The sequence below is a fragment of the Lissotriton helveticus genome, chromosome 5_1, assembly GCF_964261635.1.
Source record: "Lissotriton helveticus chromosome 5_1, aLisHel1.1, whole genome shotgun sequence".
Classification (NCBI taxonomy): Eukaryota; Metazoa; Chordata; class Amphibia; order Caudata; family Salamandridae; genus Lissotriton; species Lissotriton helveticus.
In genome coordinates, this window is record NC_136065.1 from 1,991,733,082 (window position 1) to 1,991,758,061 (window position 24,980).

The 24,980-nt window shown below is 46.8% G+C and overlaps 1 protein-coding gene across 10 annotated transcripts in view; it reads left to right on the forward strand.

The window, feature by feature from the left end:
- The window catches only part of LOC144756143 (uncharacterized), a 435,391-nt gene that overhangs the window by 387,925 nt on the left and 22,486 nt on the right, over window positions 1-24,980 (forward strand). For all 10 annotated transcript variants that reach the window (XM_078645713.1, XM_078645718.1, XM_078645715.1 and 7 more), the window contains one exon: window positions 249-404. In XM_078645713.1, coding sequence (XP_078501839.1) covers window positions 249-404 — 156 coding nt within the window. The remainder of the gene's footprint in view (window positions 1-248; window positions 405-24,980) is intronic.

Sequence of the window (24,980 nt, forward strand, 5' to 3'; positions counted from 1 at the left end):
TACCTTGTTTTGGTCCACTATATAGACAGCCTACTACATGCTGAACGGTAACAAAAGTGGTGGAGTGAGGTTAAAAAAAATTGCGAGTGAAATTTGAGCAGCTAATGACAACACATTGATGTTTTGGAGCACACATTTTCATTCTGCAGTATCTTTGCTTAGAACTGTAACAGAGTCCATACAAAGCTTAAGGCTACTGCACAAGGTCAGTTTCTTTTCATCTTAGTTTTCTGTGACATACCTTGCAGGTTCCCAAGATGGCCCTAAGGGAGTGCTTCCTGGCCAAATTCTGCCTCTCTCTGCATCTGCCCCTGACTCAACCTTCATCAGCAAACCTGCAGTACTCCCGCAAAGGAATTCTGCCACAGCACTGTCTGGAGCAAATCACCAAAGACGACCTCCAGGTACTGAGTTTTATGATATGGCGTTGTGTGAAGCTGTCTGTCTAGGGATCAATGCTGCAGGGATAACCTGTTGGAAAAAAGAGTTTCATCCATGCCCATTTGCTCAGTGCCATTCTGCATGGTTCCCATCAATCAGTGAGCAGTTAAAGCAGGAGTATACACACACAGTGGTAAAGTACAACTGCCCAAACACAGAAAATATTTGCTAACATGCATTTTGTGACAGAGGATCAGAATGCTTCCATTTGTGTTTAGAGAGAGTGCTTATTTCTCAAAAACAGCCTAATTTACACAATGGGTTATTTTTTTGCTAATAAAGTAGCAGAACTTTCTGAAGTAAACTGACTCTACTTGTTTTTCCCTGCAACGAAGTGTCTCAATACACCATACAAATGCTTTCTTAAGGACAAAGGGTATTTTTCTTCCAATGGAGTAAGGCATGGGAGCGAAGGGATTCAAGGACCTACTGGAAAAAGTTGATGATTGTGATGACCTGGCAGTAGGTGAGAGTACCCTAAAATCCACCTTTGAAATCAGAGTAAGAAAGTGATGGACTCTTGAGAATGGATAGACAAACCACGGAGCTTTATTTCTCTAAATGGAACAGACGTGAGTAACCTGGTACTCATTGCAGCTTCATGGCATACAGTGGTTACTCAACCCATTTGTAAACATCTGTTTTAGCCTCTTTATCCAGGAAAATTCCTGGATTCAAGCTCATTATGTTCCTTGGAGTTCAGGTACACAAGCCTCCTGCAAAAGGCACACAGTCAGTATTCTCACTTTACTCCTGCTGAACTTAGGCTTTCTTGGATTCTTCTCTGGAGTCCAAATGTCTCCAATGGCTCTTCTGTTTCTTCCACACTTCTCTGTTCAGTCTGTTTATCTGAACTCACGATAGAGCATCCCTGTGGCTTATTCACTCATCCATGCTCTCACAAAGTTAAAATGACCTTATTTAAGTCTACCAAAAGCACCTCCACTGCTTAAGGCATTTGGCTGTCTCCGCAACCTTCAACACCGTCCCACATTGCACACTCGCAGCCAGACTTCACAACACTGGGATACAAGGAGCCGCCCTCAACTGGATCCAATCCTTTCTCTCTGGCAGAACCCAGAGGATCAGACCCCTTCTTTCCTCTCTGAGCCACAGAGATCATCTGCGGAGTATCCAAAGGATCATCGCTCAGTCCCACGCTTTTCAACATGGCCTTCCTAACCCCCATCGTCAGACAGCATAGGCTCAGCATAGTATCCTACGCCAAGGACACCCAGCTCATCCTCTAAATCACAAGGGATCCCGAAAACACCAGACTCTGCTTCCAGGAAGGAATGAATGACGACGCAGAATGGATGAAGCACAGTTCCTTGAAGCACAACTTGGAGAAAACCAATGTCCTCATCCTCAGATCCTCCTCCTCTGCCTGGGAAAACACCTAGTGGCCCTACGCCCTCGGGAGTCCACCCATCCCTACAGACCACGCACGAAGCCTCAGCCTCATCCTCGACTCCTCCCTCTCCAGGACCCGCCAGATCAACGCCGTCACTTCCACCAGTTTCAACTGCCTGCGCACCCTGCACAAGATCTTCAAATACCCCCTGAATGCAGAAGGACTGTCACCCACACACTCATTACCAGCAGACTGGACTGCGGCAACACCCTCTATGCTGGAATCAACAGAACTCTCCTACACAAACTCCAAACCATCCAAAACACTGCAGCCCATTTGCTGCTCCTGGACTGATCCTTATCACAGTCCAAGACCTTAGATAAGTCAAATAAGCAAAAGAAGTTCACGCACACCTCACCCCAGCCTCTTTATGAGATCTTTGCCATACCTACTGGCTTCCTCTGATGCTCTTCGTGCCCCAAGGCTCCACAGATGCCACCAGTTGGGTTACCGCTGGTGTGTCTGCCCTCAGTACTGTCTGTGCCTCCTCAACCTGCTTCAGGTGCAGCCTAGACTGTGGAGTCGACTCCATGTCCAGCATCACGATTGACACCTGTTCCTGCCATGACGACGATGGTACAGAGGCCAGAGCAGGCCTTTGAGCCTATTGTCCTGTCTGACTCCGTACCGAATCAGTCTCCACTTCAAAAAAGTTGTATCTGGAAATAGGTTTGACGCTCCCGGCTCCTGTTCACTCTAACTCACACACAACAGTGACACGTTTTCCAGATGTTTCCCACAACAGTGTTCGGTTTTCTAGATTCCCTGGCACTAAGGACTTAGCCAATGTACCAAACCAAATAAGAAAAACTGTTGTACTGCAACCATTCTACAACCAATGAGCAATATTTATGCAAGACTTGTTTCAGATAACGATCAATCCCAAGGGGCTTTACAGGGATAATTAGTGGAACTCCCAAACCCTCTTTCATTAAGTAATGGCACCTCAACACTAGAACACGAGGTTGCATTTTAAGGGTTTATTTATTAAATCAGAATCTGAATATGAATTGTAACCACAATGAAAACAAATAAAATTGGCAGCTGCACCATTTACAAAAGGAATGAACCGAAGGAAGCATTCTACCATGATTGCTTGTGAGAAGATTAAAGCAATCCAACCCTCATTCCTCTACTTCTAAGCCCTTAATCTATACTCTGGTTTCTTTTCATACCAAATAAATCTTTTGCCTTTCTGAGCGCTGTATCCGATTTAAACACAGCAGACAATAAAGCCTATTTCCAGTTTCAGAGATGGCACACACTCGCATGCCTGTTTGAAATATGAAGTTTTACGTTCAGTGCAATAGCAAGGTCTGCTATTCTCATATCAAGAGGCCAGCTGCAATATAAGTACTGCCTGTCCCAGTGTCACCTGCCATAAAGATCTTCTCTAACTTTCCCTCCTTGTACTTGACTTTTATAACCTAATCTCATTGTTGCTAGAAACTGTTAGCAAAAACAACTTCCAGAAAGTGGCCTGATACCCTTGACACTTTGAATGTACAAGCTTTAGTTGTTTTTAATAAAAATCAATAAACAAGACACGTAGTTGTCAACCTCCTACAAAATCAATAACAAGCAAATGTAAAATGAAGCAGTCTGCATTTAGATTTAATACAGCAGACATATTTGCGTAAGCTTATCACATTGCAGAACACAATAATATAAACTGAACGTGTGTTATACTAATCATATGTATTCACCATCTTGCTTGATTCGCTGGCACTAAGTAACATAACATAAGCAGGGGAATACCCAAAATAGAAAAGAGACAGCATTCATAACAACATTACCTTTCACTAGGAGCTGCCCTCTATAGGCCCCAACAACCTTTTGGACTGGATTTTGACCTAAGCTTTCTCCGCCTCTGGAGATGATGGGGATGAATTTCCCCCAGAATATAACGACAATTTTTATCTGGACCTACAAGAGGTCAGTGGACTGGGGCTTGGTTCTCCCAGTGTTCCCTTAATGTTAGATACCGATCCTGAAGCATTGAGAGCCCACTCCACCATGACCAAGGCTGCGACCTCTGTGTTGGCATGCAGTCTTTCTTGGATATTTTGCAGGTTGCTACATGGGCATCAGTGGACACATTCGGAAAGCATTATTGCCTTCACAGTCTGGTCCAACAGGAAGGTCAATTTGGCTGTTCAGCACAATAGGTCTGTTTAGTCTGAAACATTGCACAGACCCACCACCAGGGAATGTACTGCTTTGGTATCGATTGATTGATTGAAAGCTTTTATTCGATAAGCAAGATATCTTGAAAGCATACATACAAGTAAAACATATTTTTTTTAAAAACAGTGATATATACGTCACATTTATATCCCTGCTTTGAGAAAACGGGCTGCTGCACGGACGGATCAACCTACCTGCTGCCTTTCCTTTGGACCCTGACCCCACGCCTCGCGGCCCCCGCTTCGCGGGCGCGGCTCGTGAGCCTGTGACTCACCAACTGTGGGGACCTGCACGAACGGCGGACCAGGGAGGGAAGCCGTACTCCACCAAGGCTTGTTGCGGGACTGCCAGGACCAGCGGGCAGTGCGCTAACCTGCTACAGCTGGTCCTCTTCCCGCCGACTCCTCCCTGGCCATTGAAATTGAGGCTGGACTTGGGCTTTGTGTGTCCCTGCTTTGAGAAAACGGGCTGCTGCACGGACGGATCAACCTACCTGCTGCCTTTCCTTTGGACCCTGACCCCACGCCTCGCGGCCCCCGCTTTGCGGGAGCCGCTCGTGAGCCTGTGACTCACCAACTGTGGGGACCTGCACGAACGGCGGACCAGGGAGTGAAGCCGTACTCCACCAAGGCTTGTTGCGGGACTGCGAGGACCAGCGGGCAGTGCGCTAACCTGCCACAGCTGGTCCTCTTCCCGCCGACTCCTCCCTGGCCCCTGGAACTAGGGGCGTAGTTACACCTACAGGAACTACATAGCTGAATAACCATCACCGGCCCGCGGGACGCGCTCGGGCGAAGACCGGGCAAAGAGCGGGCCGTTTGAGGCCGTTCGAGGACCAGAGAGACTGGACTGGACCCTATCCCCCTGGTTCTCCAGTCCTCCAGTTAGTACACCTTCCATCCACATCTTTCCTTTGTTTAGCAAGCCACACCAGAACTAACCTAGCACTATGTGCACACGGACTACCCGTAGTAAAGCCGTTAAGGGTGGGAAGATGGTTAATGGAACCCTGGATGACTTTATCACTAGAACAAATATAGCTATCGATCACGAAATTTCCAAAATGCATAAACGTGTATCTCTGGATCAAGAAGCTGCTAGAAGACTGTCCCAAACCATTGCAACGTCTAAGAAATCTTCCTTAGGTCACATAGCAACAGTTAAGAGCCCCGAGCACCAATTTATTCCTCGACTAATCACAACCCAGGCTGAGGTCCACCAAACTCCACCCCTATCGCCCGGGCTGTCTATGACCTCAAGTTCCTCCCAAACGCAAAATAGTTATATCTCCCCTTTGCATGCTAGTGACCCGGGTCTTGCCACTCATACTGTCCAAGCCCCTACCTCGATCTCTCCTAGCATCATTGAGGAGCATGTTAATTCCCAGGGTTCCCATCAAAAGGGTACAGTTCACAAAAGGAAACGCACTGTAAAGTCTGCTTACTCGCGGAAGAAGGCCAAAATTGCTAGGGCACACTGCTCAACCAATGTCAATCCACCTAATTAGGGAGTAGTAGTAAGTTCTGTTGCCCAAGACTTGGTCCTTCCAAGCGTTGTTGAGAACTGCCCAAGCCTGGGCCCTACTGATATTGCCACCATACAGGCGAATATTGGGGTGGAATCAAGTGTAGTCGGGGGAAGTGATGAGGAGTTCCTAAAAATAGTTTGGAACTCCTTAAAAAAACTCCTAACCCCGCTAGACCTTAGACTTTCCCGTATTGAAAACCACCTTTTAGAGGTGGAAAAAAGCATTCTAAATCTAGCAAGCCTTAGTCTCCAAAATATCAAAGGGCCTGTCATAGCCAAAGAGGACACACCCATCATTATGCCAATTGCACCGCCCCTCAGTAAGCCATTACCCAAACCACGTACAAAGGGCTTTGAACTTAAATCCACCATTTACCCTGTCAAGCCACCTTCGCAGTCTTTACAACAGTCAACCAAACCTACTAAAGAGGCAGTTGCCCAAAGGGTGAACGCCACCAATTATAATCAATCTACCAAGCGGGGCCCACGGAATGCCGAAAATTTTCGCGGGGGATATATAGATCTACCCCCGGACGCAAGGCCCTTTGTGGTAGTATTAACGGGTGTTCCCGTATTGGGGAGTTCCAACCAAGAAAATTACTGGTCCCTCAAAAACAAGGTTATCCACTGGTTGAACACTAATAGGCAGATCCCAGGGCACCTGAGAAGCAAAGTCCTAATGGTGCGCAGAGTTCCCTGGATAGGACCCTCACGCAAAACTACCCAAGGTGACTGCATTGTAGTCTCTTTTGAGGATCCACAGACAGCACAATATATTTGTTCTTGGAACACTGGAGAGGACAATTCATCCATTGCTGTAAGACCCTTAACTTTCTCTTACCCCCTGCGTCCTGCTCGTAATTATGGGGGTGATTGGTCACACCCCCGCTACCCGGCTCGTGGAGGGGAGAGTGGAGATTGGCAATGTCCCAGTAGGAGGTGGCCTGGAGCAACAATCGCAAATAGATTTGGCTGTTTAGAAGAGGTAGACTGACTCTCTCTGCCTCTCACTTTAGTCCATGACGCCAAGATCAAACTGCCACCAGTAACCTTGGCTTTACCATTTCCTGAGAACAGCCTATTTGGGTGTAGCTCTGTCTCGCGCGAACTGGAGAAGCCCGTTGGGTCATTGCCCAGCATTCCAATTTTCCACCTTCCCATTAGTCATCCATCTGACTACCCTATCCTACATGCCGAAGCTGACACGGGGCTGACGAGTAATGCCACTCACGAGGTAGCCCAGCAACTAGCTATCTCGTCCCAGTCTAACTTCCCATCATGGTTACCCCCATTCACATCTATTTACTGTGATAAGGCAGTTCTTGTATTAGCTCCCACGGTAGGCAAACCTATAGTTGGGGTGGGGTCACACCCTAAAGTGGATAATCTTATAGTGGATGTTATGTCGCCACCTGCAGACAGGAACCCTGAGTCTAATCCCCTTGTAAATGATCCATCTTCGGGAACGAGGGCTACTGGAAACACTGTACCGGGTACTGTGCTCCGGATCCTGAGTTGGAACGTAGCAGGCCTTGTACGTAATCTTAATATCCCCGATTGGAATCTCCTTGTTGAATCCTTCGGGATCTGTTTATTGCAGGAAACTTGGTGCGTTTAACCTCGCCATAAGGTGGGTTATACCACCTACTTTGTCCCTGCTCTACAACCATCTGGATCTAAAGGGCGCCCCTCAGGCGGCCTTTTAATCTGGGTTAGAATTTCTCTGGGCCTCTCCATCAGACACTTACCCACAAAATCCCCCGATCTACAGAGACTATTAGTTAAAGGTCTGGGGGGGAATAATCTGGAAATATTTAACGTCTATCTTAGGGGGGCAAGGGGTGGTGTTTCCATGTTGCCACAGACAGGCATAGAAGAACAACTTGGAACTTGTAATGCCAACTCTCTTGTCCTACTCGCAGGGGATTTCAACTGTTCCTTTGAGCCTCTTTCCAGCGAGGACATTTTAGACACCTGGGAGGAAGACACTAGGAGAGGTATCCCCTTATTAACACTCAACCCTTTCAATAAATGGTCACAGGGGGCCATAGATCTTAATGCCCTCTGCGTGGAATTTGGCTTAAGGGCAACTAATGGCAGATCCAAATCCGATCCCAATGGGGCACACACCTACAATAGGGTCGGCTACACTTCTCGGATCGATTACATTCTCCTCAATTAAAAGCTTTGGGCTTACCTGCTCGATATGGAGGTTTTAACAACGACTGATAGTGACCATAACCTATTAGCATTGTCACTGTCTTCTCCCTGGAGGGGCTCAAAGCCAAACCCTCCCCCTCACTTATGGAAGTCAACTCATGAAGTGTACCCTTCAAACTGTGGAAGGAGGCTTAAATGGAGTAAAGTTGCTGCAGACGAAAGGAAAATGTCCTTAGCAAACTCCATAATGTCCAAAGTCAAAGCAGGGCTTGACGCCATGAGCCCCGGTAATGCGGATCCTTTACTACTCTTCGTTGAAACAACCAAAGCTCTGGGAGATTTGTTCACTATCGCCCCAGCAGATGGGAGACGGAAGGGAAAAAGCATTCCAAAAAGTGGAGCATCCTGGTTTACCCCTGCCTGTCGCTCTGCAAAATGTGAACTTATCAGATCAGTGAAATCCAAGGATGCTAACCTCATAAAATTTGCCAGGAAAAGTTATCGGAAGGCATTATCTACGGCTAGGGTTGAGCACGAAACGCAATTCTGGATTGATCTAAAAGAGGCGAGTTCCAGGAAAGACTCGAAGGGCTTTTGGGATCTGGTGAGATTGAAGAATAAACCCGATGACTCCCTTTTGACTTGTAATATTACTGGGGAGGTGTGGTTTGCTCATTTTCCCAGCTCTATTCCCTAACTGGGGGTTCCACGTCCAGCCCCACGATCCAACTGCCCGGCGTTCGCTCCCTCCCCTACAGCACAGTTCACATCGAGGCTGATCTTTTTACTACCAAGGAAGTTGAGGGGGCAATTAAATGCCTGGTCCCGAATAAGGCTGCGGGGCCCGACGGAATCCCAGGTGACATATTAAGGGTCAACATACGAGAATGGAGCAGTCTAATTGCCGCACTTCTGAATGCTGCTCTGATGGGTGGATCACTCCCGGACTCATGGAAGGGAGCGGAGGTCGGCCCTATTTTTAAAAAAGGGACCCGGGACGACCCCGCAAACTATCGCCCAATCAGTTTGCTTGATTCCACGCAGGAGATAGCGGGCAAAGTAGTCCTAGGAAGGATTCAGCAGTGGATGGAAGATGAGAATATCCTTTCGGACTATCAGGCGGGGTTTAGATCAGGCACTGGCACCATTGAGCAAACATTCCGGCTCTTAATGATCCTTTGGAAAGTGGTCGTCCTGGGAAAGAGCAGCCTGTACCTTGCTTTTATAGATCTACGCACCGCGTTTGACTTAGTCCCACGAGACCAACTGTGGCGCATACTGGATACAATGGGCATCCCCCAGTACTTATTAAATATGCTCACGCCGGGATGGCGTCACCAGTGCGCTTTATAAACCCCTTTATTATTATTATTATTATTATTCAACTACATGAGGACAATTTTGCTCAGATCAGGTGGGCTGACCAGGGCCAAAAAACACCTTGTATCCCTGTGAATAGGGGAGTCTGCCAGGGTTGTGTGCTTGCCCCCACTCTATTCTCTTTATACGTTAATGGAGTGGTGGAGCATCTTCTTAAACATCCTGCTGACGCACCTTCCCTGGCTGGTAGGAAAATTCCTACTCTCCTCTTCGCAGACGACACCCTCCTGATCTCAAAAACACCAGCAGGTCTGCAACGCCTATTGACCGGCTTTAAGGACTTCTGTGACGCAAGGGGTCTATCTATAAATGTCAACAAAACCAAGTTCCTGGTCCTGAATGCCCGGAAGAAATCTGTTATTCCACCGTCTCTGGATTCTGTCTCACTTGAAAGGGTAAAGGAGTTTGACTATTTGGGCATTCGCCTCAGTGATTCAATGAGCTGGCAACCCCACCAACAAAAGGCATCGCTGGCCCATAAGAAGGTGGTAGGGGCACTTATGAAAGAACAACGGGCCTCAGTTCTCAAACCCATTTGTCCTGTATTGGACATCTACAGGGCAAGGGGGGTGAGTGCATCTCTTTATGGATCCGAACTATGGGGCATTCAGAACACAGACCTTTTGACCAGAGTGGAAAACAAATTTCACAGAGACCTTATGGGACTGCCGCTTAGTACTCCTGCCCTCCCAATCCTCCTAGACGCAGGTACTCGTCCTATAGGAGATCAGGCGAGGTTGCGCCCCCTTCTCCTCTGGGCACGCATCTGGAGTGTACCTGAATTGTCTAGCTATGCTGATGGGCTAAAGGAACTGCTTCTAACACCAGGCTGGTCCAAAATCCGCTGGCTTAAGGAAGTTACGCGTCTTCTTATTGAATTGGGCCTTGAGGATGCTTGGGCTAATAGATCTGCCCCGCCTAAACAGACACTAAAGACGCTATATTGGTCATGGGTGACGAATGCCAGGAATTGTAATCCCACCCTCTGCAGAACCTCTGTCGAATTTCTTTTGCTTAAGGATGTCCCTTACTACGAACCATATCTAGACCTGATTAGCAAATCTTGGGACAGGGCACTTTATATCAAATTCAGGTTGGGTTTATTGCCAGTGGGTAGACTGATTGCCAGCTGGAGGGCATCATCGTATTCATCTTTATTTTGTCCTTTTTGCAACAGCAGGCCAGAGTCTGTGCCCCACCTACTTTTAGGTTCAGCTTATATTGCCCCGCGCCGCACCTGGCTAAAGCCTTTGTGTAGGAGTCTCAGAACCAGATCACACCTTGAGGCCCTACGTATCTTAAGATCTGACCCCCGCCCCTTGTTTGTTTTCTGTCTAGCTAAATTCTTGGCCTGGGCATGGCGGATTCGATCTCTTAGGCTAATTGCAGTACCTCATTAGCCAGTTGTATATCTCGTACCAATGCCCACATCGGTTGCATGTAATCCATGAAATGAAATGTTTTTATACTGTATTCACTTTTTTTAACATATATATGTCTTTTTGTAATGCTTTTTAAGATATGTGCAATATATCGAAATAAAGCGTGTTTCAATCAATCATATATAGACTAAGACAAATAAAAATGGGAATAACCCAAGATAAATTAGCTAAAAATGAATTAAATTGAAACTGAGAGTCTCTTGCAGCGAATCAACCATGAATGTTTTAAAAATTTAGAGACACCACAAACTATTAAAGGGGCGGAATCAGTCATTAGGATGCGTAGTGCGACCAAATGGTATCTATTCTAAAGGTGAGTAATCTGTGCTTATGAGTATCCCAACAGATCGATTTATTTTCCCCGCTAGTTAATTTGTCTCAGGATGATAAATTAATAGTTCCCTTTTCTTATTATCATGGCTTGTAAAATCGGATTTCATTATGTGTAAGGTAAGTGTACACCATAGCCCATAAGAGCTTCCTTTAAAAAATATGCTATCTTTCACAGGTGTATTTATATTTATTTAGATGCTGTACAACAAATAAGAATGCAAAGGTGGATGGTAACAAAATAGTGATGTGAGAGAAAGGGTGGCCAAGCAGATTACAATAATTATTCTATTTTAGTAATAATAATTATAGCTATGACTGCCAGATAACGCGCATGTGATTGTGCTTATGAGGAATGAGTAATCTTAACTGCTCGACACTACTACCTAAGGGAATAAAATCCTATTTCTAACTAAAAAACTTTTTAAAATGAGGTCTTGGGTTATTGAGATTGGGTTGCTTTAGTGACTAGAGTGGTGAGGCTATGTTTAGAGAAGGCAAGAGCCAGCCAGGCCATGGGGTAATTTCAAAATAAAAACAATCACTATTTAGAAGCTTTTGTGGTGCACAGTGATGTCGCCTGTTTTGGGCTTCAGATGTAGGTAGATCTGCAATGGTTGAAGAGGGTGCAGTGGCAACATGTAGTCCTTTTTAAGGACTTGAAAAAAGTATTGGAGACGGCTGTTGCAGTCACACTGTTTGTTAGACTGGTGCTTAGTCAGGGTCCTAGCAGATGAAATAGGGTAGATTAATAGGGTGATAGCAGGTGAAAGTGTCAAATGTCACTCACTGTGGAAGAAAAAAACATTAATTGACAGGGTAAAGGGGTTAGGGTGTATAGATGGGAGGTGTGGTTTGGGTGCAGTAGATGTGAGGAGGTGGAGGAATTGTGTCTCTGCATAGTTAAACAGCCATTTAAATAATGCGAAGCCCTTTTAAGATTAATATCTCATTATCAGATCTTGCTCCATCTTGAAAGCACCTTTATTGTTTGAGGGAGCTGACACTAAAGATGTTCTCTACTGTCGTATTGGACTAGATTTTGAAATGCTCTACCTGCTCAGAAGCTGATGTTAACAAGCAGTCCGAGGGTGCTGAAGGTGGCAGTTTCTGAACCTTTAGCGGAACATTGACCTAGATGGCCCCACCATAGGATTTTTACATCATGATGTGCTGTTGCCCCTTCTGCAGCTGTTTCCCAATGTCAAGCTGCTGGATACTGTTGCAAGGATTCTGCGGAGTCACAGAAATATACTTGGGACAATAGAACCTTAGTAGGCATGGACTGAGTTATCCTACCACCTTAGTACCAATGAGCCTGCGACCGACAAGCTATAGTGTCTCGCTTGCCATCCTGCTCACTCAGAGGAACAAGTGATTAGACACCCCAGAACACAACACTCACGACTCTCTCAAGAATCGCGGTGACAGGAACACACCCTTTCGCTCCCACACTCGTACTTGATAGCAATAAGATCTGACAGAGACACAAGAAAAGTGTAAAATATTAATTTTAACTTTCGTGCTCTACTATGCAGTATACGTGCCACAACAAGTAAGAGGATGCCTCACACAAATACAGTCAACGTAGTAAGCAATCCATGAATCATAAACAAAGCTGTCATGATATTAGACAAGGTAGACAAACCCCTCTTCCGTTCTACAGAAGCACAGTGATTATATATCAGATCATCTCTGGATGTTTGTAGCTGATCCCGTCCCTTGGCATGCACAGATGAAGGTTCTACATCTCCGGTGCAGTCGTAATCTTGTCTGTGTTCCTTCATGTCTGTGCATACCTATATGACAAAGAAGTACGTGTTCCCATACAACAGTTGCACTTGTGTGTTGTGTCTAGGTGCCAAGGCCTGACCTGAACAGAATAATAAGAGGCATTGTTGTTTGGCCTTGTCTACGGTGTTCTGACTGAATCCGAGGAAAGAACAGAACGCAAAAACAGCAGGTTCAAGTACATCATGGCACGAAACCAGATAAGCTTGTATAGTAACGTGTGCAAAGCAGAGAGCAGCTTACTATGTGTTCAGGCTAACTTAAGGGAAAACGACAATGGGCCTGCATGGGATATATGACAATAACTCCAAGTGGGAGAATTATGTCATCTAATTTCAGCCAGGTGTGGTGCATTCCTTCAATTCATTTTCCGCTTATTGTATTTCCTTCTTCTGTACTCCGCATTCTCCTTTTCCTTTTGACTATCATTCCTTCCTCCCCATTCATTCCACTGTGTATTTTTATCTCATTAACATGTCCCCTTTCTAATTTCTCTAATTTTCTAGCCCACTATCTATTCTCCATTTGCAGCTTTTCTCCTCCATATTCCCCTACCTTTCTAATATTTACGTATTTCTTATATTTTCTTGCATTTCCTAATCTCTCTTCTTTATAATGTAATTTATTTTCATTACTTATTTTTCGACTCCTCACTTTTAAATCTTTGCTTTCTTGATCCCTTATTCTCTTCACTTCACCTTTGCAAGCCTCCTCCCTAATCTTTCCTTCTAATTTCTGATTGTAATCTATTTTGTTCTGTTTTTGTAATTGAGCCTACTGTTTTTTTTTCTCACTTGTGGGTAGGAATTCAGGCCTGTAGTTAGGGTGAAAAGCGCGTATGAAGGTAACTTTACTAATATGAATTGTGACAGCCATTTGTCTCATCAGCTGGCAGTCAGCAATCCACCAAAAATGAAAATAAGTCATTCTACAAGAGGAGAATTTGCACCGGCTCCGTATGTAGGTAATGGCTATAAAAATAGTTACTCCTGGTACTTTCATCTACCAAGTACTTAACTCTTGATCCATACATAATGTGAGATGGGCCAAATCCATCCTCATAAGTAGAGATACTCCGTGCAAAGGAGGCACACGTGTAACCAATTTATGCAACAAATGGAAATTGACTTGCCTGTAACACTTATTTTGCAGTTTCATGTATACCATAGATTCACATATGCTTAACCCTAAAAATGTATGAATGATGTGAATAGTGATTCTCATCCTTGGATTCTGAACAACACCATAAGGCTGCATCATGGTTACGCACATGCCCTCGAGTCAGCTCCCACATCGTTATACTTAAAACATGCATTGCCTGTTCCAAGTCTTGCTCTTGCATGTAGAGTGTGGATTGTGTGACTCAAAATCCGATATTTATCTGCAAAACTAATGTAACCGGTAAGTAGCTTTTCATTATGCGGAACAAACACAAGAACAAAGGTTTTGCAGCGTGAATCTTTCTGGATTCACTATGCGGTGCATTATTCCGCCATCTAGTGGTTGGGTCCGGAATTGTAGGGGGTTTTTTTTGTTTGTTTTTTTGTGGCCCAGGTGGGCGTCGACATACCACAATTTGGTGCTCTTCATGACGTCGACATGCTTCCTCCGGAAGCTCCCACCATTGGTCGCCATCTTCAGATTCTTTTTTCCGCCGTAGGGTGGATCGTCACGGAAGAGTTCCAGAAACTTTTGAAGAAGGAATCAACAATAATCTGCAAAAACCAGTGAAGATTGGAGAATTCAGCACCGACTGCAGGCCGGACAACCGGGACGATGAAGAAGAGGGCAAACACCAAGAACTTCAACGTCCAACAGAGAATGCGCACACAGGGGGCCCCTGAGCGTGGAGATGGACACAACTCCATTCAAATTCTGCAACAATTGCCACCACAAATACGCTCAGAAGTACCAGCACCCAGTTTGCAACCTCTGCCTGCCGCTCGACCATCGAAGCAAAGACTGAAATGCCTGCTCGGCGTTCACACCCAAGACCCTCAGAGTTCGGGAGAGGCAGCGAAGGCCGAACTTCAACATGCAGGGGCAAGGACTACCCCCATCGCTCCAAGACTTGGGCCTCTCCTGTGGGAAAGAGGACAACATTGCAGAGGGACCAGAAGACTGCACGGTCGTTCAGACCGAGAAGAAGTCGGCGAAGGAGGTAAGAGAGTCGTCGATCCAAAGACCTCCGCCCGATGCTCGAAAGAGTGATGCAAATCAATCAATCAATCAAGGACATTTGTAGAGTGCACTACTCACCCGGAGGGTCTCAAGGCGCTTGGGAGGGGGGGGGTGCTGCTACTGCTCGAACAGCCAGGTCTTGAGCTTCTTCCTGAAGGAGAGGTGGTCTTGGGTCAGGCGCAGGTCGGTCGGGAGGGAGTTCCAGGTCTTGACGGCCAGGTAGGAGAAGGACCTTCCTCCTGTTGTCGTTCTTCGGATGCGGGGGACGGCGGCGAGGGCGTGACTGGCTGATCGGAGGTGGCGCTTCCTCGACAGGGGCGCTGCCTTCGAAACTCTCGATGCCCACAGCTGCACCCAGGGACAAAAAGCCCAGCGGATCATTCGAAAAGGACTCCCAGCGAAAACTCAGGAGAAATCTAGGTCGTCGAATCCCAGTCTTGAAAAGACCGCTCGACGCCGGGGGAAAAAGAGTTCAAGGCGGCTTTGAGGACCACGAAATGAAGCGCCGGAGCACTCGACGCCGAACAGGCGGCCGAGATGGAGAAAAAGAGTAGAAAGCTCGAGGCCAAAATGGTAAACATCCTCCAGTGAAAGAAGGATTTCGACGACTGGATGAGCCAGTACACCATCCCTTCGAGGCTCGCAGCCGAAGCAGAGCTCGAAGAGGGGGTCGAGGACCCATATCTGCCGAAAACGCAGGAACCAGCCAAAAAACAGGAGGAAGAGTGCCTAGATTACTTCGAGGCAAAAGGCAACGAGGATCAACAGACCTACCAGGACTCTACATCCTCAGAGGCGCAAGACCTGGAGTGGCAGGATCTCAACGCCGAAAACCCAGAAGAGGGTGAAGAATCCTATCCGTTGAGGCCTGTGCCGCCAGACGACATTGGCATATACAATATGGTCATAAAGAATACCGCAGCCACTTTTGCAGTGAAGCTAGAGGAGGAAAAGCCCAAAGCTTGTTTTCTCCTGGAAACTCTGCTTCCTACACAGACCAGAAGCCAATTCCTACCCATGCTCCCAAGTGTGCTGGACCAGGCCAGGGAGGCCTTCATGGAGCCAGCTGTATGTAAGTCAGTGACTCGAAGGACAGAAAAGAAATCTAAACATTCCTCACAAGACCAAGCATATATTCAGGGGTCAGTACCTGCCGACTCAATAATAGCATTAACAGCTAGGAAGAGGGCCAAAGTACCCACTAACTCTGTACCCCCTCCAGACAAAGAGAGCAGGAGGATGGATCTCACAGGAAGGAATATGGAGAGGAGTGTGGCGTTTCAATGGCGCATCGCCAACTCAAATGCCTTAAATAACAGACATGCCTACCAGCATTGGGAGGAAGTCTGCCAACTGCTCAAACGTCTCCCAGAGCAGTACCATCAGAGGCACACCACATCGTGGAAGAAGGCAGGAACATGGCCAACACACGCCTCAAATCGGCACTGGACGCAGCGGAAACATCCAGTAGGCAGATGATGATTGGGAGAGAAGGCATGCTTGGCTGAGGATCTCGGGCTTCAAGCCAGAAGTCCAAAATAACATCCTGAACACACCCTTCAATGGAGAACAACTGTTTGGCACTCCGGTTGACGAAAAACGTGCGGAGGTAAAAATGGACTATGAAACCGCAAGGTCCATGGTAGCGCTGCAATTCAGGGGGATGAGAAGAGGCACACCCACAAGGAGGCCAGGTGGTAGAGTTGGAGGCAACGTGCCGACCACATCGCACCAAACGGTCCAGCAAAGCTACCAGGGGAACAACCAAGGCCAGGAGCAGCAGGGACAGCAGCAGCAAAACTGGCCCGCATGGTCCGAACATAGTGACCTTGTCCCCTGTCCGGATCTCCTGGGTAGACCTTGCGGCGGCGGAGAGGATCAGCCGCCATCTTACCTTGCCAGTAGTGCTCGCCACCGAAGCGGGAACCCGCCATCTCTGCTGCAGACTGTGATCGCGAACTTCCCTTATTCACCCGCACTGACTTTGGGAGAGACCGCATGCGGCGCCCCCACGCAGTTACATCCGGACCTACTGGCTGCAATCCTGAGCTCCAGGGGCCATTTTGAGGCGGGCGGACGTGGGCTGAGACCGGCGGTGCAGAGCGAGACAAGGTACCAGGTATTGGTGCATACAACAAGGCCCCCCCTGCGCCCACGTTCCAAAGCATCTCTACCCACATTGCTTGCTGGCCCGACCCATGATACTCCCTGGGGTGCCCACAGACTGTGCAAATAGACCATAAGACTGCCCAGGATAGTCCACGATTTTAACTCTCGCTTGGACGCAACGGCATGGCACTATGAGAGAGCGATTGCTCCTGCTCTAAGTGAGGGTGCCTCAGTGTATGCCCCAGCCACAGTGGAGGGACTTCTCTTGAAAGAAAACATCTACTAGAGCAGCCTGCCCTGCATTATTTGCGCATGCAAAGATCCACTCCAGCCTGCACAATGGGGAAACCAAAAATCACGCTGAACCTGACTGTACCAGAGATTGCTCCGGAGAATCAGCCGAGTACCCGCACATTGGCTAAGCTGGCAACTATAACCCACCAGATCCATGGGAACTGCTTGCCGAACTACCTACCCCCTACCCCTCCTCGCTCTACTCCTCTCCACTTTCCTGCTTTTGACCTCTACCTTCACCTGTCCTGGCCCTAGTTCCCACCCTGTTTATCTCCTCGCTCTACTCCTCTCCACATTCCTGCTGCTGACCTCTGCCTTCACCTGTCATGGCCCTTAGTCCTCACCCTGTCTATCTGTGAATTTTCCCTTGTCCTTTGAGATCTAGCTATTTTGTCTGATGCCCATGGAGCTACCTGGTTTAGCTATAGGGGAGACAGGTCGGGGATTCCCTCCTTGGACGTGACCTACCCAGCCGGTCTTCAGCCAGACTTCCTTTCGTCTCTCCTGTCGTCTCTTCCCGCATCCTCCCTCTATTTTTGTCTCTCCTTCTCTCCTCTCTCAATGTATTGAGACTGAACTATTTCGTCGAATGCCCGATTGAGCTACCTGGTTTATCTATAGGGGAGATGGGCCGTGGACTCCCTCCTTGGTCGTCACCTACCCAGTCGGCCGTTAGACAGACTTCATTTTGTCTCTCCCTGTTGTCCCTTCCCCCATCCCCCCCTTTCTCTCCTCCCATGCCCCCTCCCCTCTACGCTGCATTTATTTTGCCCTTCATGTTTCTTTAATTGTTTTTCCCATTGAGACCGAGCTATTTAGCCAATGCCCGGTGGAGCTACCTGATAGCTATAGAGGAGATGGGTTTTGGGACTTCCCCTCGACCGTCACCTACCCAGCCGGACTTTGGACAGACTTTCCTTTTGTCTTTCTGCCGTATCTCCCTACTATCCCTTTACCCTTACCCCCTTCTCCTCTACACTTCAATCATCTCGTCTTCTATGCTCTTGCATTTGTTTGTCTAGCATCTGATGTAAATTAGAACTGATATAATCTTGTAATGTAATTTTTGTGGAATCTCATGTAAAGCGCTCTGATACCTCCGGGTCTAGCCAGCGCTATATAAAACTCTTGAATAAATAAATAAACCCCGGGGACAGTCCTTTCGAGGGCGCGGAAACAGGCTTGGACAAACACGAAGGGGAGTACAACAGCCCTCAACCAAGTGACTTCACCATGCATCAGGTCCCCACACTAGCAACACCTCGGGGTGGGTGGAAAGACAAGAAAAAAATGCAGCCAAACGTTCAACAACCAACAGTACCTCGAACACTCAACACCGGTGGTGGGAAGAATAAGAGACTTCATCCAGGAATCGAGGCAGATCACATCGGACAAATGGATACTAAACCTCATACAATAATCATACTGTATAGAGTTAGAAAGACAACCTCCAAACAGAAAACCAAGAAGGAAGGCACACTCAGCAACGGAGCTCTCGCAGCTATCAGCTCAGGAATTGCTCAGCAAGGAGGCAATAGCAGTGGTACCGCAGAACCAAAGGAACAAGGGGGTTTACTCAACTTACTTCCTGGTGCCAGAGGTGGACGAAATGCTAAGACCTATCTTAGATCTAAGGTTCCTGAACAAATTCATAAGGACTCAAATATTCAAGATGACCTCCCTATAAGAGGTAATACCACAAATACAGAAAGGAGACTTTATGGCTACTATAAATTTAAAGGACGCATACTTACACATCCCCATCAACCACAAACACCAGCGCCTACTAAGGTTTGTGATCAACCAAAGCCACTACCAGTTCACAGTACTGGCATTCGGCCTGAAATCCGCACCAAGGGTGTTTACAAAATGCCTGTCAGCTGTCGCAGCCCACCTACGAAGGCAAGGGATACACGTATACCCCTATCTAGACGACTGGCTTGTAAAGGCAAGTTCGTACAACAATGCAGACTGCACATCCAGTGGGTCATACTAACACTGACAGGATTGGGCTTCTCGATTTATTGGGAGAAATCGTCATCAGAACCAGAACAAATCAAGATATTCTTAGGGGTGGAGATAGACACCATACAAGCCAAAGTGTTCCCCAGCAGGAAAAGACCATTGGCGATACTGAAGGAAACACGTCATTACCGCAAGGGGCAAGTTCTGACAGTGAGGACGGTGAGCAAGCTAATGGGAATGATGGCATCATGCATTCACATAGTCCAAAATATTCGACTTCACATGAGGCCATTCCAGGAAAGGATACAGCAGCAATGGTCACAGGCAACTGGGAGTTGGGAGGATCTAGTGGTTGTCACACACGCAGTGCCTCAGGAAATAGCGTGGTGGAACAATTAAAACATATCATAGGGCTAACCATTCACACAACCAACTCCAACAGTGACCATCATTACGGACGCCTCCCAGATGGGGTGGGGCGCGCATATGCACAAGCTCCAGGTGAGAGGACTATGGTCGCAACAGGATGCGGTCAAACGCATCAATTACCAGGAACTAAAAACAGTGTTCCTAGCCCTGAAAGCTTTTCAGAAGCAGCTGTACGGAAACAGGGTGTTGATCCAAACAGACAACACCACGAACATGTTCTACATCAACAAGCAGGGAGGAACGCAGTCAGTAGCGCTATCGATGCTAGCACAGGAGATATGGACATGGACCATCCCACTAAGGATAGACCTACTAGCAATATATCTCCCAGGGAAGGACAACGTGGAGGCAGACAGGCTCAGCAGGCAGACGTCCGCTTCCCATGAATGGGAGATCAACCAACAGGAATTATAGAGAGTATTCTGAAAGTGGGGTACACCGCAAATAGACCTATTTGCAACACACCAAAATGCAAAATGCCAACACTTCTCAACCAGACCATTGGTCACAAGGGCATGCGCTATGGATAAGTTGGTCAAAGACATTTGCATACGCTTTTCCCCCGATCCCACTGATACACAGGGTACTCAGCAAATGCAGGATCAGCAACATGTCACTGATACTAAAAGCACCTCAGTGGGCCAGACAGTCATGGTTTTCACAAATTGTGGCGATGGCGCAGGCACAAGCACACAAATTCACAAACAGAAGAGACCTGTTAACAATGCAGAACGGAAGGGTGCTACACCCAGAGCCAGAGAACCTCAGCCTGGCAGCATGGCTCCTGAAGACCTAGAGTTTGCACACCTCAAACTACCGGCGAGCACAATGGCAGTGCTCTGGGAGGCAAGGAGGCCTACCACGAGGAAATGCTACTTAGCAAAGTGGAGGAGATTCTCAGAATGGTGCATTAGGGAAAAATTGCTAAATAAAATCACAAGGGAGTCAACAGTGCTAAAATACTTAACACTCATACTGCGAAGCAAACAAAGCTACACGTCCCTAAGGGTACACTTAGCGGCAATTGTGGCTTACACTAGAGAAGAAACAGGGAAAAGTTTCTTCACTTCCCAGGTCGTAACAATATTTCTAGAAGGGGCGAAGAGGATTGCACCCCCAAACAATGCCAGCACCCGTATGGAACCTCAACGTAGTGCTGACCCAATTGATGAAGGCACCATTTGAACCCATGCCCAAGGTTACACTGCACATGCTCTCACTAAATACAGCTTTTTTAGTAGCAATCACATCTCTACGGAGAGTGAGTGAGTTGCAGGCACTTCAAGAGCCCTACCTGCAAATACACAGTGATAGGATTGTAATGAGAACAGACCCACACTTCATGCCAAAGGTGGTGTCTCGGTTCCACATCAATCAAACAATCCAAATACCTATTTTCTTCCAAAAACCAACCACAAGCACGGAGAGAGTTCTGCACACACTGGATGCCAGGAGGGCGGTGAATCACTATATAGAAAGGACAAAGGAGTGCAGAAAGACAAAGCAACTCTGTTTCCTTCGCAAGCAGTTTTTTGGGACGACCAGTTACCAAAAATACCGTTGCACGATGGATTGCACAAACCATTCAACTATGCCATAAGCAAGCTGGGTAACAGTTACAAGGAGCAGCTCATGCTCACTCAACAAGGAAGAAAGGAGCTACAATTGCGTTTCTAGCTAACACAACGATTCAAGACATTTGCCAAGCTGCAACATAGTCTTCAGTGCACACTTTCACTAAGCACTACTGTGTGGATATCCAAATGAACAAAGAAGCGCAAGTGGGACAGAAGGTCTTACAACACATATTCAGTAACCAGTGCTCGCTCATCTTCCACCCAGCCACCACAATAAGGACAAATCGCTACAAAGTCTATGCACAGCATAGTGAATCCAGAAAGATTCACGCTGCAAAACGTACGTTTGTTACCTGTCGGTGTAGTTTTGCAGCTTGAAGACTTTCTGGATTCACTAGCGAACCCACCCTCCTCCGCCAGAAAGATGAGATGGGAGGAAGGGGATTAAAGATGAACAAGACTTACAAATAACGGGAAAAACAAGAATAACACAAGCAAAGAGAAAAAAAGAATCCGAAGATGGCGAACAAAGGTGGGAGCTTCCGGAGAAAGCACGTCAACGTCACATAGATCACCAAATGTTGGTATATTGACGCCCACCTTGGCCACAAAAAAAAGACTACAATTCCGGACCCAACCACTAGATGGCGGAATAATGCACAGCATAGTGAATCCAGAAAGTCTTTAAGCTGCAGAACTGCACCAACAGGTAAGAAACTATACATTCTGTGTGCATCCACAAACGAGCAATGTCATAGCCAATAGGTCTCGCCTTTGGAACCTTATAAGTATTTAGTTATGCAGTACAATCTCGTTGGTGCAACAGTATCAAGTGTTGCATGGCTAAACACTTATAAGGTCCCAAAGGCGAGACCTATTGGCTATGTCAATGCTTGTTTAGGCTTGGAGAAAGTTTCTAGAGTTCCCTGAATCCTAGGATGTCCAGCCAACTAACATGTTCCGCAGCTCCTAAGTCAGCCGCTCTGGCTGTCGGTAGGGGTATCTGTAACACCTCACTTCGTTTTTTTTTTCTGTAATCCAGTTTTCACGATTAGGCAGAAAGGCCACGAGCATCAGGGTAAACGGAGAGGCCACTAAGGCCTGATGTGCTGTAAAGGAGCAGGTCAGAGCAGCGCCATGGTTCCTGGCATCCCAGTCTCCGGGCTCAGCCCATGGAGGGGTGGGGGCTAAAGCCCTCTCTGCCCAGCGGCTCTTGCGTGCCTGCCTCAGAACCGTAACATACCCACAAGTGACGCACACCCCTTCAGAAAAATAATTACCGTTCATCAGCACTGTGAACGACAACTCAACCCCGATGTGCTAATCCTACAAGTAGCTTGCAACCATGTGCATAGTGCACATCACGGAGTAATACACCAAGCATCGTGATCAACTCTAAACTGCTACACCAGGTCTCATGGACTCTGCTTCAAGGAAAATCCCAGACACAAGCTCTATACAAGTTCTGGTGCCGCCATATAGTAAACGTAGTCGAAATGTACAATAACCTACATTCCAAATCAACATTTCTAAAAGCTTTAATGTATTTACAACTGCGCAGCCTTGCGGTTAAATGAAATCCGAATTTATGAAGGCTAACTCTCTCAGATTGAAAGAATGCTCTAAAAATCTCGGTGAATTCATAAAGCCTGCACTGTTTGCAGATTTATGCTCGGAACTGTGTTCCTGCCAGTTTTCGGTTTTCTGCTGCAGTGCTTTCGTAAATCATTGCGCAATGTACATCTCAATATCACTGTAATACTTTTCGTTGTTTAATTGATGGATTTACAGGCCTTGTGAAAGCTGGCTGTAGTTTATTATCTGCTTGGGCCTCAACAGAAGCGCAAATCATATCTGACATTTGCAAGAAGACTATGTATTGTTCAGTGCACTTGAACCGGAATCCTGTCAGTAAAATGTTGATGCTTTCAACAAGTGAAAGCACTGACCTTGTAATGTAGGACTCTCTTATGGGCTCTTTGAAGAACTGTTTTTATTCTCAACGGGCAAACAATACTCAATTACGTTTATCTCGAAGCCTGTTCCATCGTACAACAGGTGTCAGGAAACGTATTTTAGCTGGAGCAAGGGCGACACCTAGCGGCCCACTGCAGGACTAGATGGCACACTACACGCAATTTATTTATTTATTCAAGAGTTTTATATAGCGCTGGCTAGACCCGGAGGTATCAGAGCGCTTTACATGAGGTTCCACGAAAATTACATTACAAAATTACATCAATTCCAATTTACATCAGTTGCTAGACAAACAAATGCAAGAGCATAGAAGACGAGATGATTGAAGTGTAGAGGGGAAGGGGTAAGGGTAAAGGGATAGGAGGGAGATACGGCCAAGAGGCGAAAGGCGAGTCTGTCCAGAGTCCGGCTGGGTAGGTGACGGTCGAGGGGAAGTCCCAAAACCCATCTCCTCTATAGCTATCAGGTAGCTCCAACGGGCATTGGCCAAATAGCTCGGTAACAAGTGCGAGCCAGGGCCGGACTGGGAACCAAAACTAGCCCTGGCACAGAGCTCGGCCGCCGGCCCCCCTCAGGAGCAGCCGAGCTTATTTGCCTGGGCATGTTTCTGACGATTTTGTTACAGGGGCCGATTTTGCAGCTATGCAGCAAAAACGTCCCTGTAACAAAAACGGCCCCCAGGAGGATAAAATCGGCCCCACCCTAGAGGCCCACCGGGGAAATGCCCGGTGCCCGCTATGGCCAGTCCGGCCCTGGTGCGAGCAGAGAGGATGAAAACTGTAGTTAAGCGCCGCTGCAGCAGGACTACACGGAAGTAACCATACAATCATGAGCCAACAGAAAGCAAGATAACAACAGCAATGCCAAAGGTAAACCAATGTAAAGCAGAAAAACTAATTACATTGAGTTGAAGCCAACATACAGATTACTTTAGTTTTCACTGAGGCAACGCATGTGTTGCCAAGGTGATACCTAAAAAAGGAGTGTTTGTAGGGGAGGTTGTGTTGTGTTTAATTGCAACAGCAAGTGTATTCAGCAATTTGTATGTGAAAATAGTGAGTGGTTCTATACATTGTGAACAATGGGGTGTGTGTTTTTGCAAGAGAACAGGAGCCTCCATTTGAAGCAACTTCTGCTTATAGGCGGTATAAAAAAAATGTGCAACAAGAGCAACCCTTGAATCCATGGGAACCTGGGTGTATAGTAATTCTTTTGCAACATTGGTTCTCATTAGTATCATTTATGTCACTCATTTAAATAAAAAGTGAAGTCAAGCTCTTCGACTGAGACTATGGACCCTGCTACCGCCTGGATACCCTCATGGGTGACAAGTTGCCCCTGCAAGTATATTGGTTGATTGAGTCACTTCATGCAATCAATGCCGTATAAACCTATTACAAGTGACCATCGCACTCGTTCCTTAAAAATAAAATTTATAATACGCATGAAATAGCTACATAAAGTCAAGTGCATTATGACCCAAGTGAAGAGGAAACCAAAATAAAGACGTTGACAGACAATTAAACAGTAAAACAAACGTTTTGTGTGTTTGTAACAAGCAACTTTTTACAGTAGTGTTTAGCCCTTAATACCATATAGTTTGTTACTTTTTCAGTCTACGTAATGTCTACCCTATTGCTTGGTATGAATGTTTTGGCCTTAAGGACACAGGGACATCTGAAATGTTGGCACATTACATAACATTATTTCAGATGTCTCTTCAGCCTTAGGGCCCTGATGAGAACCAATACAAACGCACTTAAACTACCACAATGC